At 36.4% G+C, this 17720-nt stretch overlaps 3 protein-coding genes across 3 annotated transcripts; 1 reads left to right on the top strand and 2 right to left on the bottom strand.

The window, feature by feature from the left end:
* Window positions 1–13: 13 nt before the first annotated feature.
* LOC115449300 (oocyte zinc finger protein XlCOF6-like) lies at window positions 14–4420 on the top strand. Its single transcript, XM_030177071.2, has 5 exons — window positions 14–885; window positions 1159–1315; window positions 1799–1918; window positions 2404–2553; window positions 2687–4420. Exons 1-5 carry the CDS (start codon window positions 736–738, stop codon window positions 3814–3816), a joined length of 1707 nt encoding a protein of 568 aa, XP_030032931.1. The 5' UTR covers window positions 14–735; the 3' UTR covers window positions 3817–4420.
* LOC115449301 (protein TEX261) lies at window positions 4393–8591 on the bottom strand. Its single transcript, XM_030177072.2, has 5 exons — window positions 8432–8591; window positions 8182–8261; window positions 7468–7689; window positions 6685–6796; window positions 4393–5795 (listed from the first exon to the last, which is right to left on the bottom strand). The coding sequence occupies exons 1-5, from the start codon at window positions 8499–8501 to the stop codon at window positions 5677–5679; spliced, it is 603 nt and encodes a 200-aa protein (XP_030032932.1). The 5' UTR covers window positions 8502–8591; the 3' UTR covers window positions 4393–5676.
* Window positions 8592–9583: 992 nt separating this feature from the next.
* On the bottom strand, window positions 9584–12760 carry LOC115449303 (hemolin-like). Its single transcript, XM_030177074.2, has 6 exons — window positions 12677–12760; window positions 11959–12010; window positions 11747–11867; window positions 10986–11588; window positions 10038–10240; window positions 9584–9923 (listed from the first exon to the last, which is right to left on the bottom strand). Exons 2-6 carry the CDS (start codon window positions 12002–12004, stop codon window positions 9655–9657), a joined length of 1242 nt encoding a protein of 413 aa, XP_030032934.1. The 5' UTR covers window positions 12005–12010; window positions 12677–12760; the 3' UTR covers window positions 9584–9654.
* Window positions 12761–17720: the final 4960 nt, after the last annotated feature.

The following is a 17720-nucleotide window of genomic DNA, read 5'->3' as shown; positions in this document are numbered from 1 at the left end:
AATATATATTCTGGGGGCCCAATTTTGTCTACGGGGACATTAGAGTCTTATAGTCGATCTGACGTGACATTCTCGTAGAAGACGATTGAACTGCTCGCGCATTTTTTAAATTGCATTTAATTGTGAGACGAGCATGGCCTTCGCCTGGGGTGGTAAGCGATAAAACCGCCCATTAGGAGTAGCTACACGATCCAGAACTGAATTACAACCTACTGTGCACGACATCTTGATACATAAGATGATCTCTTGATTCCAAGTAGTTACACTGACTACAATATCCGTTGAACTGGAACACAACACTGCAAGCACAATGCTGTTTGTCGGCAGATTTAATAAATCTTTGATAGGTACCCCCACAATTCAGTCATACAGTAAAATGCAGAACAGCGTTGCAACAACGCTCCTAAAATGACGCTAGAGAAATCTGGACAAAGAATTAATTTTTATCAGAATTTGGGAAGTTCATTCGAGACTTCGTATTTTTAGTCTTGGTAACCATTATCTTTTGCTGTCACTGTCAGCTGAGCTGTCATACTCTTGAATTGTCAGTCACAGTTGGCATTTGTCAAACAAAAATAAAAATACAAATTGAATTGAAATATACATCGCAGAAATTGTATAATTTGAAATTGATCACATGGAGGTAAAAAGAACAGAAAATATATTACGGAACGGATGACTTATTAAAAGGAAAGTACTACTGAGAATTATTTTTTATTTAAAATCATAAGAAAAATGGAGTATCAAAGAACAATTATAACAAACTACGGCGAATGTCGGTGTTGTCTCACGAAGGGAAACCATCGGGATTTAACCAAAGAATATTATTACAATGGGATACGAGAAGTTTTTATCGATATATTTATGGAATGTTTTAATTTATATGTGAGTATACTTGAGTAAAATATGTTTGGTTCATAAGAATTTTAATTTGTAGTTAAATGTTTCATTTTATTCATCTACGCTACCAGATAATAATATAAATATGTATATTAATATTATATGTGTTAAAAATAAATGTTACATTACTTTTTGTAATAAAAACATCGACATTATATGCCTTATTGTTGCATGTTACTAAAATCGGCGCCTATTTCTAGATGCTTGCCAATGAGCTAGCACTCAGTGATGAGTGTGTAAAGGTCTGCATTGTTTCAGTTATCCACTAATGAGAATCTGACCATGTTGATATGCTCTTCATGTGTGTCGCGTCTTCGTGATGCGAGCAGTTTCAGGATGATGGTGTTGAGAACCGAGAGACAGTTGATGGATGCGCTCACGTCCCATGATCACAACTACACTGTATTTATTAATGGTAACTATAACTAACTAACTCGTTGTTCATTAATTTCATAATTGTAGTACTTCATAATTTTATTTTCTGCCTCCTCATTATTATGTTTTAGATTTAAATTAAATATGTTGTTAGTGGTGAATGCTGTGTTTACCCATTGTTAGCACACCTATCGCATGCTGTACCCTATTCCTTTACGGCATTCAATGATGTAATATGTAGTACCATTGGCATAACTTATTAGAAATAAATAACTATTTTACAAGTTAACAAAAGCAAACCAAACATTTAAATAATTACAGTGTAAACTTTCTAGTGTGTGTTATAAAAAATTTGAAGCACACTGTGCTTTTGGTTACATAACTTTGGAAATGTTGTTCTTGCAGTATTGCACCCATCTTCTTGCATTACTTATATAATTAAAACCTTACATGATAAAATTCTTTGTCCCATAAGTTTCATTACAAGAGTTTTCTCTGAATGTATTGTACTTGTCCGTTCTAGTGCCAACAGTAGAGCCTGTAGTAGTTAACAATGACATCAAGGAGGAACAACAAGTTGAAGTGAAGACGGAAGATGACAATGTTGAGTTGAATTACAATTTCAGCTACCAAATAGAAACAGGTTTGTAGTTTTAAATTTATTGTAATATGCATTTTCGAGATTTGATTTATCCATGACAATTGTTGTAATTTATTTATTATTATTTCTCTATACAATGGTATAATGTGACTTTCCTCATCAGGAAATGGTGATGCATAGTATAAGACAAATATGATTCTGAACAGGGTTGTTGCCGATGCAGAATTGTAGATAGTCATGGATGGGAATGTTAGGTATTTTTAAATGATAAAGGGTCGAGATTTTTTGCTGCAAACTTAGAGCATAAACAAAAGGCATTGCATCTTCATAAAGCTACTAATTATGCAGATAAACATAATAAGATAAATGGCAATACAGATTCATTACTTATGTTTTCATCATTTCTTACTAGTTAGTTATTGGCTATGTGCGCAGAGCATGGTGAGGCTATAAACCGAATAGTAAAGCGATCGCAGCTTGCGTTGTGGCGGAAATTACGCACGTTGTAATTACTGGGATGTTTGCAGATGAGGAGAATACAGAAGAGGGCGACGGAGAGGTGGAGGGCGAGGGAGATCTGCGGCGCAGGTTCGCGGGCGCGCTGCGGCCGCTGCCGACGCGCGCCACTCTGCGCGGACACTGCCCCATGTTCGTCAAACATCTAGACGCACTACGAGGTAAGTTAGACACATTATCCAATTGTCTATTTTATTAAACCATATTCACAATACCCATTGTGATAATTTATGATGTTTTGAATTTAGGTATGAGAAAAATGAAAATAATCCTTTAGAAATATTTTTTACACAGGAAAGAGCATCACGGCGAAATCAATAGAAAAACTTATATTAGGCTCGGAAAAACGATCAAAACCACATAAAAACATTTCGCATATTAGAGAGAAAATGGCGCACACTATCAATGCTTGCACCATATTTGAGTGTTCCACAGCCACAGCTTTCAAAACCAAGACGAAGGCGGGTTTCCCGTGTTTCTACTGCAGAGACATATTTGATAATATGGAAATATTACGGGAACATCAAAAGAAACATCCAAAATCATTATTGTTTAAACTACTCAGCAAATATACGGCGGATACTCTAGTTGTATATGCAGACATCACCAATCTGGCGTGCAGCATCTGTTGCAAAGAAATTTCTAGTATAAATGATCTAAAGAGTCACTTAATAAGTGTGCACAACAAGAAAATGTACACTGATTTTGAAGACAGGGTCATACCTTTCAAATTGACTGGCCATACTGATTTTGAGTGTCAAATATGCGGGTTTAACTTCGAGACTTTTGGCTCGATAGAGAAGCATATGAACATTCATTACAGGAATAATATCTGCGATCAATGCGGTGCAGGTTTTGTCACGATGCACAGGCTCAAAATTCATTACACCACAGTGCATAAAGAAGGTTCTTATCCATGCAAAATTTGCAAGAAAATCTATTCAAGTTATAACAAATACAAAATACACTATGATGTGGTGCATAAATTGGTGAAGAAAAACAAATGTCCCAAATGTCCAGAGAGTTTCGTGGACTATTTCACGAGGCAGCGGCACCTGGTGGAAAAGCACGGCGTGACGCCCATCCTCTACAAGTGCAAGGTGTGCGACAGAGCATTCAGTAGACGGTTCACACTCTCCGGACACATGAAGAGATGTCATTTAGAAGAGAAGGACATTCAGTGTCCACAGTGCGCGTACATGTGCTACACCAAGTCGGAGCTGCGCGCGCACATGTTGAAGCACGGCGCGGAGAGGTGCCACCAATGTGCAGTCTGCAAGAAGTCCTACGCGCGACAGAAGACTCTGAAGGAGCACATGCGGATACACAATAATGACAGGAGGTTCGCCTGCGCCGATTGTGGTCAGGCCTTTGTGCAGAGATGCAGCTTGAAGGGGCATATAAAGACGCATCACTCCAAGTAATATAATCACATCCATTGGTTGAAATTATTCTGGAAGATACTGATGGGCGGATTCAATATGATGCCTGCAAGTTTTATGAATATGATTCGTATTCCGATTAATTATCCTGCAAATGTAAGAAACGGCACTGGCGCAGTTGTATGGTTCAAGGGTGAGGGCTCCACTTGTTCGGCTTGAGAGTTTCGCTACCATTTGTAACACATGATGTGGAGAACAGGTTTCAGACAATTCGTTAAACCACTCGATAATTATAGTATCAAGTATATAGTACTATATAGTGGGTGTCTTAATGTTTTCCCATAACATTTTTTTCTCAGTATGGAGGTACGTTGAGTTTTGACAAATTGCAGTAAACTTGGGTTTGTAGGCTATCGAACCTACCCAGCTTATTGAATTTTTTTTTAAAGTATTATAAACGTAATAAAATTAAGCAGTCCGTGAATCTCATGCGGTATTTGTTAGAGGCTAAATTAACCTCATCAGCTCACTTGGAAATGACAAGAAGAATGGTATTTGTGGCTTTGTAAAGCTGATTAATATGATCGATTATTAAGCATTGAAATAAAATCACAGAAATAAAAATGTAATAAATATATTTACACTCGATTGTCTTTTATTGACTAGATCACAAATATATCATACAAAGTACATTCGCAACTCATACACTTCGTTTAGATACTAAGGGAGCAAAGGATTAGTCTCGTGCAGCCGTGCCGCTCTGTTGGGAGGTAATCAAACGCAGACTGGACCCGAAACTCGGCTATATAGTACGTTTTTAGTCAGACAAAGCTACTAATAATAACAATAACACAAGATCCTATTATATTGATTTAATGATCCCAGAGCAAATCGATAGATTTCAGATTCTGCGGGTTTGATGTTCGCAATTGACAATACTATAGTTTTTCCCCTATTCCAATTTCATCTATAAGATAAGGGCAATATTATAAAGTATTTATATTTTCAATTATACTACGTAGGTGTGTGCTCGTAATATTTTCCAAGATATGTACGAGATTAGAATTGATTACCTATGCTTTATAAATTATAGGTTTGAGGGTATTAACATTTCTTCTCTTTCTTTCCTACGGTTCTTTTGTTAACATTACCCGTTACAAGTACCCATAAACAGTAGCTATATCAATTACAGCCGTGTTCAAAAAAATCTCAATCTTCAATCCGATTCCGAGAGCGAACCAATCAAAATAACTCATTTAGAAGCATATTAAAAAATCTTTGTTCTGATTGGTCGATGTTTGAGATAAATTGAAAAAAGGGATTGCGATTGTTAATGGAAAATGGCGGTTAGACAAACCTCCTCACTGGATCAGAGCAATACTTCACCTTGTTGCTAGGACGACAGAAATTTATATTTTGCTATTATTCTATTTAGACAAATCTTGTATACACGAAATCTAGCACTATAAGGAACTACTAGTGTCGCAATGATGTTCTATTTTTTAGAACAATTTTGTCTTAACGTGTAATCATTTCAGAACACACATACATAAAATTACATTAATGGCAATCTATCGTAAATTTCCCTAGGATTATAAATTACGTCACAATATTTTACACAGGTAGGTACTACAATCGAAGCCTTGGGCGCAAGAGCAGTCTGATACTCTGAGCATGAGTGTTACAACACATTTGGAAAACTTTGTTAAAATGGCTCTTAAGCTCTGCAGAAAGGGTCATTTGAAAACTACATCACAAATCAATAATTTAATTTAATATAAAATAGCTAACAAATTGCAGTCTCATTAACCCAAGTTTAGTAAATAAACCGATCTTGCCCTTGCACCGTTATAATTAATATTGCATTTTTTACACGAGTTTTATCTAACATAATATAAAGGTTCAAAATGCTTTTTTGTTACGTTGTGGCAATATGCTGTCCTTGGCGAAGCTGAAGAACGACAGAAGACTGTATTTCGTGGACTTTCTCGATAAATAATCCGTGAGGACGTTGTTGTCGCCTGTGGACCAAAGTCACCATTTAATAAATTATTAAAATACATAGCTCGTAGAGGCACGTGCTCAGCAGTGGGCAAGTATTTAATACAGGGCTGATATTATTATTATTATTAGAGACCTCACCAGAGATAGGCGACATTCCGGAAGGTTGGTGTTATCTTGTAAAGAGAGCATTGTTGTAGACCCTTACTTTCAGTAGATGCGGGTGGAAAAGCTACAGCAGATAAGTACGGTTCCGCATACCTGCTATCTTAAAGCAACAGGATATCCCAGGGTCTTGAAGAAAGTCACCGCGGTGTTTCGTTTGGTACACTACACTAGGTGGTATGTTGCGCATCCGATCAATGTTAGAGGTACCTACTTCTGGATGTTAAGTTTAAGCCATTAGCATAGTAAAAGCAACGGGACCATTTCACTCATTTCCCCATTGTGCAGTAATATTTTTGACAAACAGGGGAAGAGGGGGGACAGAGATGGGACGCTAGACAGTTGTAATGTACAAGTTAGTATAGAAGCAGACCTGGATTTGTTAATAGGTCGTATAGGCCGCGGCCTATGGGCGGCAGTTCTCAGAGGACGCTCATTCCATTTATTTAACTTAAGCCTTCCATAATACAAACAAATAGAAATTTATTAAGTATTTTAGAAACCTACATACATACATAAACCTACCTACATGGGGCGGCGAAAATAAAGTGGCCTACACTCATAAAATATATAAATTCAGCACTGTATAGAAGACGTCATATGTGTCAAACTCGGCGCCCGACTACCACAATATCGAACGCCAGCCAAGCGTCGCCGTCCAGCCTCGTCTGCTATTCGACAAAACTGTATAAATAGTGTAGATTTGATGATAAAGATAAAAGCTTATATAGATCAGTTACTTACCTAACAAGGGCTGCCTCTCTCCAGTAGTGGGGAGAACATAGTCATTTGCAGACAGAGACACAAATAGGGCGAAGGGCACCAACCATGTACACAATGTGAAGTATGTCAACATCTGAAATTTAAAGTATGTATGCAATGCTTAACTGCTAAATAAAGTTACAATGACTTGTAGGTGGAGTTCAATTGTGTACTGTTGTACTTACTTTAGTAAATTGTTTGTAGGTATATAAGTAAAGCTTACAAATTTAACATCCTCGTTATATTTATGGTTTTGTGGAATTATAGTATCAAATATTTATTGTATACAGTTCTATATGTATTTTGATAAAATAAATAAGACCCTCAAGGATTTTTTTAAACAAATATGGGGATAAATACAATTTATAAACGACTATGCTATGCCAACAACTTTAATACAACGAAACATGAAGTTTATAAAAAGAGATTCTGTTTTATTTATTTTAAATTCAATATTTTGTAGTCGGCATCAAATATCAAAGATGGTAGGTCTAAGATTCTTCAAAATAATTTGATTAGTTTTGAAATATTGATTATTATATAGCTTAATTCAGTGTATTTTTGTAGACAAACACTCAAAATTCTTTTTTAATTTTAAGAAGACAGTCCTTTTTGTTTGTAAATATTATTAACCATCAATATAAGTACAAGCCACCATTCTCAGTTTGTTTCTTTATTAACCCAAGTTAAACTTATAAATCTGAATGTACTTAGACTCATTATATTTTTTTATAATCTACAGAATAAGGTAAATTATGGTCTTACCTCTGAAAAATTAAAGTAAAGCACCTCAAAAACTTTGAATGCCACATAGTGATGTGCCAAGAATGTGATCACTCCAAGTATAAAAGGCACGCTGGTGACACACACTGCTGGGAAGTTTCTCATAAGAAGTATGTGTAACCCTTGCTGGAACAGCCCTAGCAAGTTCAGGTGTATGGGAAGGTCTTCTAGGAATATCAACCCAATGTGGATCAGTATAGTGCCCTAAAAGGAAATAATAATATAGTACTTATTATACACAAATTTCAATACATACACACAATATCTAATAATGGATTCTATTGGTGGCATAGTTTTATTGCATGCATAGTATGATATCGCTCTGAGGTGAGGCTCTATTTGCCTCAACCTGCGACAAGTGTCCCCACATGGGTGTGCATTCAGTATGAAAGCAGAGCGCACAATATTGTCTTTGGGAGGGTCACCAGGGAGAAGGTGTTATATATTAGAGAATGAGCCTATATATTGCTATTTACCAGGCAAAGTTCTAGACTTTGAAGTGATACTAAATGGAAAACCTAATAACACTTCCTAAGCCCTTGATCGAAGCCGAGACTTAGGCACGGTAGTAATACCGCTTAGGCAATTAAGTAGTAAACCACTCAGGTAGTCAAACACCATATTAAACCTAATATTCAATTGAACAACATTTTTATCAAATTATTCTTACGCGTATTGTTGATAATTCATACTTACAAATATCATCCAAGAAATAACATATTTAGCCGTCACTGTATACTCTTCAACTAATTCTGCTAAGTAATACATCCCAGCCGCTGGAAGGTGTAAAAAATTTATAAATATAACGTAACTTAAAAACGCCAGCATTATATCTTCCGAAATTTAAAACTAATTTATTATTTCTATTTGAAATAACTGACCACTTGAACATAAAAACCTTTTCAGTGACATTTATATGAATTTTATATTCATGCCTGTAACATACCTACAGCAGCTACTGCAAATGCGCTTTGTATTAAAAAGGCTAGAATACTTAATAAATATAGGAAATACATTTTTCTTTAAATTTACTTGTTTTGATTGTTTAAATTTTAGGTTATCTATCATATTATGCGTTGTAAGTCATCTGTCAAATTAAGATGAGTTTTTTTATTACGTGCCCTTTTGAAAAGCAAAGGATTTAGCTATTCAGCTTAGTATCTTGTATAAAAAAATCTGTTCAGTTATTTTTCTCATTTTACGATGGTCCGAAGGACAAGTATTCCTTTTGTTCTTGTTTTCGCAATTCTTGATTGTAGATCATCAGCTGACAGCGAGAGGTCTCCTCTTACAGTATGAACCATACAAGCTTTTGCTCGCCGCTTCGTCCGTGTGAAATAGTTTTTTGGGATAAAAGTCCAGCTACATATTTTCCTGTATAGAATGTAACATATGTCGTACCCAGGTTCTCAAACTATCTCCACACTAAATTCATCGAAATGCGTTGGGTAGTTTTTGAGTTCTTCGCGTTCCGACAGGCAGACAGATGCGGCGGGTGACTTTGTTTTATATAAGCTTACATAAGTAATATTTTAAGAACTTTTTAAGAGGAACATTTCCGGTTTACATTGTTGTTGCGTAACTTTAACCGTTTAGGCAGCGCACGCAACTGAAGCTCTCACAATTAATAATTGATCCCCGGCTTTACAACATTTTTCTTTGATACCCTGCTCCTTTTAATCATGGCATGATGATAATATATAGCCTATAGCTTCAATAAATGGGATATCCAACACTAAAATATTTTTTCAATTCAAACCAGTAGTTTCAGAGTTAGGTACGTATACTACGTGTATGAATACCGGCGACGATGAAAACAGTATTTACTATAGGTATTTTTTAAAATAAAATATAGAATAAAAGAGCGAAAAAAGCATAATACTGTTTTTTAATGTATGTTTGGCAATGTGAGAAAGGTGCTAGGTATTGGTTCTTATACAGAATTTCATATCTTTTATCATTATTCTTTTTTTGTTTTAACTAAATGACGAGATGGTTATGTCGTTTGATGAACGGTCTACTTTGGGGTAGACTTATCTCATCGCTCAACCGCTTAGATACCCAATACGTTACGTGAGGATAATTTAAAAACAGGAAATCTTATTGTAAAATACATATATTTGTATTATTTAACACTACGTACGGTTAACAGTATTGTTTATTGTTAACTTAAGCAACAATCACGAGCGTCTCAGCATAGGCATCTCCGTGCTCGTTGTGAGCCTGGCAGCCATAATAACCCTTGTCAGACTTCTGGATGCCCTTGATGGTCAGTCCGCTCGGGCTGGCTACCACGCGGCTGCCGCTGATGGGCTTGGCGTTGAACGTCCAGGAGACAGGGGCGGCCGGTAAGGCGGATACTTCACAGGGGATTACAAAGTCCTGGCCCTGCTTAGCGATGACTTGCTTTTCTGGTTTCTTCGTAAATCTGGGTCCACCTGCAAATAGGACATTAATTAATTTATTTTTCTACAAAAATGAGCAATGAACGTAGTCATTGGAGAATGCTGGAAGTTATAGCTGATGGTTATGTATTGTATTTGGATACTTACTGACTACGGTAAGTTTGACGGAATGTTTCTGTGGCTTGCCGACTTCGTTGTTCACGTCGCAAGTAAAAGTGCCCTGATCTTCGAGCAGCGTCTCCTTGATGAGCAGTCTTTTGCCGGAGGTTCTGTTGTGGCGGGTGATGCGGTCGCTCGGTTTGCCGTTCACGTCCTTACCGTCTTTGAACCAGTTGGGGTAAGCCATTGGGCTGCAAGAAATACAAAAAAATAAATATTAGATAACTATTCTTCGTGTTTGACGACCCATCTTGTTTCGTTAAATCATTAGTTTAATGCTTAAGGGGCCAAAGGGCATTATTTTATACAGATAATATTTTAATTATTTATTTAAATTAGTGCGTGTTTAATATACGATTATATATAACTAAGGTAGCCCGCTGCAGGAGGTACCATAAATATTTTAGTATGTGTTGAATAAACTTCTGAGGGTTAAACTGCCTATCCGTAGTAACACATTTATGGTAAACGTTTAAGAAATGATTGCTTTGTTGTAAAAAAAACACATCAAATCACAGTATACTTGTTACTTGTCAATAAAAATAGCTAACAAGGTTAATAACCATTTACAGCCAAAGCAATAAACACTGAAATGAGAAATATTTCTCGTTATCGTTTCACAACGTCTACATGTAAGTGATAATTCATAATGACAATAAACTTGTTTACGTCCATTACCTGAGCAATGAGCAATGAGCATTGACCGTAAATTGCATCGCATATACGTTTGGTGCAATGGTACATATCTATTAATATATAAATAGATTTTTATATCGTCGGTATTGGAAATATACGAAGAAATTATAGACTTGTAACATCCAGTCTGGATCTTATATAGTTCTCAATAGACCCCAAAAGAATCGCCTAATCAAGTAAACAAGTTGGCCTCGTTGCAGTGATAATAGCATAATAAAAAAATCATTAAAGAATACTCACACTCCACCATACATGCAGTAGATCATAGTAACGTCTCCGGCCTTAGCTATCATATCATTACTGACGTACATCGGGACCAGCTCACCGTTTTTCTGATTTGTATTCTTTTCTAAGCTTTTAATAGTGTATCCAACAAGAGGGACATCCCCATCAATAGCCGGTGACTTAGCAGCGCAAACGTATTTATAGCTTTCGCTTACGTCTTCTTTCTCGACGCTCGTGAAGTACAGGTCTCCCTCTGGAGATTGTGTAATACGACGTGCCAGTATAGAATCTGCTATACTCTCGTCTTCACCAAGCTGCTTTCTCCATACAATAGTAGGTTTAGGATAACCTTCGGGGATGCTGCACTCAAGTTTGAGCCATGACCCTTCTACCGGTTTCTTTTCTACAGTCTTAAAAGTAGTAGGTACGACCATGTAGGTCCTTCTAAAGGAGATGATGTGGGAGGTGGCGACTCCGGCGGCCGACTCAGCGAAACATCTGTATTGGCCTTCATCTTTAGCCTCGGGCTTGAGGAAGACCAGGCTGCCTTCGTCTTTGCGCTGGGCGATATTGTGTTCCTGCCATTTGAATTCTTTGCCGTCTTTTTGCCAAGAATATCTGATTAACAATAATATCACACTGTTATGAATGTGAATCAACTATTTAGCACTTATGTTAGATGATATAAAATAATAAAAAAAAAACAAATCATTGTGAACAAATAACAGAGACGTTGATGAAAAAAATAAATAATTATAATTATTAAATATTCATACTTGACATCTTTATCGCCATTCTCGGTAACACATTCGAGAACGGTGGCCTGAGACTCCCGGAAGAGGACTTCAGCGGGTTGGTCCTTCAGCACAGGCATCTTCTCCACTGGCTGGGCTACGCCTATAACGTTATAAAATAATATTATGGTTACCTATTTTGTTATATATCTTAAACATATCTCAAAACATAGTTTTTGTATGGAATTACTTACACATTGCGACGCACGCAGCCAAAGCGACGATACTTTTGGAAACCATTTTCACCTAAAAAAATAAATAATTATAAGTAAGTACTTACATATGAATACAAAAGTTGATATAAAAGAAATTACTTTCTATTTTTACTATCCATTATAGTCTATACGTAGGTAGGTATAATAATCGTAGATGAAGCTCCAAATCCCTCTTGAGTTTTGGTAAGAAGAGAAACAACTAGGCACACTCCATTACAGTTCAATGAGCTTATTTCGTAGCCTTAGGGCGGCCGCCGGCTACTCTATTGCTATGACGAACACCAAACAAGTTATTTATCTCTGTTAACTTTTTTATAAAGTTTTATATATGTGACTGCGATTACATATAGTTTTCTTTTTCATAACATATTCAATGAAAAAACAGTACGAATAAGTTTTTCGTGTGTCGCCGATGTAGAGTCAAGTAAGTATGCGTTTTTACCCGCGAGTTTAAAGACTTCGTTACGTTTAAATCTATAATATATTTAAAATGCTTTTCAAATAAATAAATAGGTGGTTCATGAGAAATTTATTATTTATCGTTAGTCTCTAAGACTTATAATAAACTAGACCATATTATTAAGTACTTACTTATATATTTCTTTTTTGTATTTTTTTTTATAATTAATGTAACATTTATAAATATTATCAATATTATTTTTAATAATGTAATATAAAATATTGTAATGTGACATACCTGTGTTGTTGCTGTATTGCACACTATGGGATGAGTGCATGGTAGGTCCCCGAGGCGCGGCTTTTTATACGCGCTGCGACAACACAGTGAGTCGCGACTCGCGATGCGCTGCGCCGCGTCGCGCTTCCACGCTGTACGCGTCAACAGGCTTCAGGTAATGAACCGAGTCCCGTAGCTAGCAATGTCTTACGCTTCACAATGCTGCGTACAAGGTTATTGTAGTCACTTTAATCTAATACGAAAATAGCATTTTGTATTAGATAATTGCCTGATTGGGCTACTGAGTTCAATTAAACGACAAGAAACTACAACAGCGAAAGAACCATATTATAGACTTTTAACCCGGCGAGCGTGTGGCGGGGTATGTCATACCCCCCATGTTAATTACTGGCGTATATTTTTTGGGCCTGACTTTCAAACTTATAGTCTCTTTGAGTAGCTGGAGTTACAGGGTTGTGGAAGGTAATAGTGGGGTGATCACAGTGTCGCGGCAACCTGCATTCGAGTTACACGCTTGCAAACTGAGTTCGGGTACGTGATACCCCGCCTCATAGCTGGTGTGACAAAAACTAAAATTGCTTTTTCTGCTATTTTAACTTATTTTCTTTGTTTAATTGTAGATTTTAATAGAAAATTGATGTTGAAAATAGAAAAAACAACTTCGGTCTATGATAGAAGATGTACTTACTAGAACAGGGTTTCGCAAACTTTTATTTAGTGCGGACCACTAATGCCACCTTATGCGACCTTTTTGCGACCAAAGTCGTAATGTTTGGGTTGATGTTGTTCAGTTGGATTCTTAAATTTGTTTTTACTAGCAGTTTACTTCTGTATTTATTTTTTAGATATACAAGAGTGCAAAAGCGTGCACTTTATAGTTTTTCTTTTAACTTTTATTTTACTTGCGGATCCCCTGAGAGGGGCCCACGGGCCCCCAGGGGTCCTATGTTTCGTGAAAATCAGGGCAAAGACACTAAATGGACCGATTTCATCCGTAACTTAGGCTTGGCTTTAGTTTACGAACACCTGAAGATGTGAAACGACAAAAATATATATTTCGATTTATATACGTCAGAGAATTTCTTCCCAGATCAACGAATCACTTTCATCGACTCAAAATGTTCCTGGTCATTTTATTAGATGTAGAGATTACCCCAACAAAAATAATCATAAGACAAAATACTCATGAACAAGCTGAGGAAAGGCTATTAGTGTGGAGCATGCAATGTTTTTTTGCAAAAACTGCACAGATTTTATGTCCAGTTCCTAAGATGTTCCTAAATTTTTTTGTGATTTTTTTTAGTTTATAAAGAAAATTATTTCATATTCTATCATACGATTAAGTTTTTTTTTATCATAAAACTGGTTTTACTTTAGTTCCTTTTAGTTTTTAAGAGACTGAAAGTGTTTGTTTGAAATTCAAAGTGACTTATTTCCATCGAGGTAAAAAAATAAAATTGTTAAAATGGCGCGATTGTTTTATTTCCAATGCGTTATGATGGTATTGTCTTATTATACCAAAAAATAAATAGTATAATACTTCTTCAGAAACAAGTTTTATAGCCAATTTTTTAAGGGGTATGTCATACCCTGCCTCATACTTCTTGTTACATTTTTTCACCACATGCTCGCCGGGTTAAGGGCTCAAAATAACAGGAATAAGGATTGAGTTTTTCTTACTGTACTTAATTGATATCAGGGAACTAAACGCATGAACTGTCACCACTCCAATTTATATTCTAAAACGAAGAGATACCAACCATTCTGTATGAGTCGCATCTGTCATGTAAACAAAACTCGCTAATCGTGGCTCAATTCCCAAAACTTACGATGATGTGTATAATTATGAATGGTATAATATTCACTCGGTGGTTGCTAGCTCTGAAACAATCTCTGAAACGCGCCGCCCTGCATTCTCAGTGCAGTAACACGTACCCACATAATTTGCACACCAAAAGGGGCGCACGCAGACAATTGTTTTTGTACTTACAATGTCATTCATTTATATCACGCTTGTAAACTTATTCACTGATAATAAATTATTTGAATCTTGGCCTAAACGAGAAATTGAAAACGATCTAGGACTCAGAGCCCAAGGGGTATAATACGAAGAGTAAAAACGTCCTCGGTAATAACCAGTGTATGATTTGTAGCATTTTCATTGCCATTCGGTAATGAGTGTAACTATTGTTATATTATGTGGGTGTAATAACGTAGTTGGGAGTCTCCCGTGCGGTACGGCCCTGTCCGGTCTCATAAACAGCAAACATAAACATCTCCAGTAGGGAATCACGGCCGCTAAACACGCGTCGTACAAGGAAACTCTTGTTTAAAAAACAATTTTTCCTTTTACTTCAATTGTGGGCATTTCAAATACAACTTAGGAGTACTTAGTTTTCTACCTTACGATATTATTTATTTACAAACAAAGCTGGTATGTAAATATACAAAGCTTGAGGCAATTTCTGATTATCATAACACAAAGGTATGTATGTTAAGTGTCTATAATATATTAAGTAATTCTAATAATTATTAATGTGTAAAAAGATTACACTAGTCGTATTTTACGTAATATTGTCACCTTGTGATATGAAAGGAATGACTCAAACAATAGGCTAATAGCACAACGCTAGTAATTTTGATGACCTGATTAAAATAATATGTTGACTATCGATTATTACTTACTTAACATGTTGACTATTGATTTTTTTCTCGTGTACATTGTGTACTTACTTAGGACATTAATGATAATTATGGCATATACTTACTTAATTTATATTTCAATGTTACCTTGGGCCTTCATGAAATTAGAATATTACTTAGGTTGGTACTTATATTTTATACGCTGCTGTAGTCATCTTTCCCCGGAAATACGAGGGGTGCGTGGCACCTGGACTCAGAGCCCAAGGGGTATAAGCCGATCGCCCGCCAAAATAAGTCGTCGGAATTTTTTGCGTTTAAATAATTGGCCAACCTTTAAAGAAAAAAAAATATTTTTAGTTTATTTTAGACAAGGGGCGCGGATATTTTCGCGTCCTGGTGTCCAATATCGGTAACGTCGTCTCTGTACTGGTGATTTACTTTTACGATAAGCAAAGATAATAAAAATAAATTTGGGTTTATTTAGGATTTGTGGCTTTATTTATTTACTTATTACAATCGAATGTAGGTACCATAAAAGAAGAGCATAATGTAATGCAAACATTTGGATGGTGGAGAGATAAACGGAGGCAGGTGTACCTACCTAAGTACTTAATGATATAATTCTTATATTTTTTGCAAAATGGTAAAACTATAATAACCAGAGTGAGATAGAGAAAAAGAGACGGAAAAGTCTCGCAAAAGCCGCAAGCAACTTTTCAGACTATCCATAGCCACGACCACTCCGACAGGAGTGTACGAACGAGAGAAGACAATAAGTAGTGATTTACGAAATTAACTATATCATTCAGCAAAACAGTCGAGAAGATGACATGATTAGGTTTGGACTCCTCAAACCAATCACCAATGATGTCTTTCGATACGTGAAGTCACATATTTGTCAAGCACTTATTTGGAAGGTTCCTAGCCTCAGATAAGATGAACCAACGCTATTCCGCATCTAGTAGGGCCTATGATTCAGGACCCTAAATGAATTTACTACACCGACAAATCAATGAAAACTCTCGCGTTCTACCTACCTGGGACGGCTGATACGAGTATTTATATTGTACATTTGCCACCTCTCTTTAGCAGGAGCGAAAAATATCTATAATTTCATGGAAGTACCAACCCACAAATAAACGATTTAAGTCCCTAGTTACTCACAGAAAGGTTCCTGAAATTCGAAAGGTTTATGGATTAATGTCAGTAAGTACTTAGGTATTTACCTACTAGAAGAAACCTAGGAATGGAACGGGGATTGACAAAAGTATGGATAATATTATAGGTATGTTGATTTGTTTATATTATTATACACTTATCAGACGTTAAGCAGAAATAGTTATCTGAAGTATCATGTAGGTATCTACTGTCAAGATAACAATATTGTGATGAGGAAACTTGAAAGTGATTTGTTTTATTACTTAATTCAATTTTTAGTTAATATGTAAAATTAGCTTTGGCTTTCGGCTTCATCCGCGTGACAGAATATTTCGGGGATAAAAGTTTTGCTATTTTATTCCAGGATAAAAAGTAGCCTATGTCCTCCCTAGGATGCTGCTGGTATTAGGGTATATCTTATATTCACCTGGATAACGGCCACCGTACATAAGGTGTTAAAACCCGTCAAAGTGGCTCATGTAAGCGTGTCGCGTTCCGGAATCAGCCTAAGTGTATTTAGTTCCAACAGGCCGGCATAATAGTGTCGACTGTCGAGAGGTATTCATCTCTCGTCAGTCCACACTCTATTGGACCCCGCTCCATTTACCATCAGTTACATTGGGGTCACTTTACCGTGCACGTATAACAAAAAGCATTTCAAAGTATCTCCATACCACATTTCATTGAAATCCGTTTAAACACAAAAACAACATTTTTGAGTTTATCGCATTTAGAGTTCAGATACAAGCGGCAGGGGACTTAGTTTTATAATATGTAAGGCTTGTAAATATGCTTTATTACATTTACTTACCTGAACAGGCAGTACTTAGTCTACAATCTACATATCAGGGGCCGCATTTACTTATACCTTTGGTATCTACAGGCTCTTTGATAATTCTAATTGATGAATGAATGGAATTTGATTTAAAGCCATCTTAATTCTAGAGTTGCCATTAGAAACGCCTGCCTACGATTAAGTAATTCACTGACAATTATAGGAAGCGGGGATTGCCATGTTGGGAGTGGAAGTCCGAAGGGTCAAAATCTAGAGCATGAATCTGTGACTTTTCTAAAAATTACGCGTATATTCTTTGTGAATTATCGCTTAGTAAATATTGTGCGGAAACCTGTATACTTGAGAATTTTGAAGGCATGTGAAGTCTGCCAACCCGCACTAGGGCAACGTGGTGAAATAAGACCTAGACTCTTTTAGTAGAAAAGAAGGCCTAGGCCTGGGCCCAGC

Source organism: Manduca sexta, chromosome 26, assembly GCF_014839805.1.
Source record: "Manduca sexta isolate Smith_Timp_Sample1 chromosome 26, JHU_Msex_v1.0, whole genome shotgun sequence".
Lineage (NCBI taxonomy): Eukaryota > Metazoa > Arthropoda > Insecta > Lepidoptera > Sphingidae > Manduca > Manduca sexta.
The sequence above is the reverse complement of the archived record's forward strand: the minus strand, read 5'-3'. Positions and strand labels throughout refer to the sequence as shown.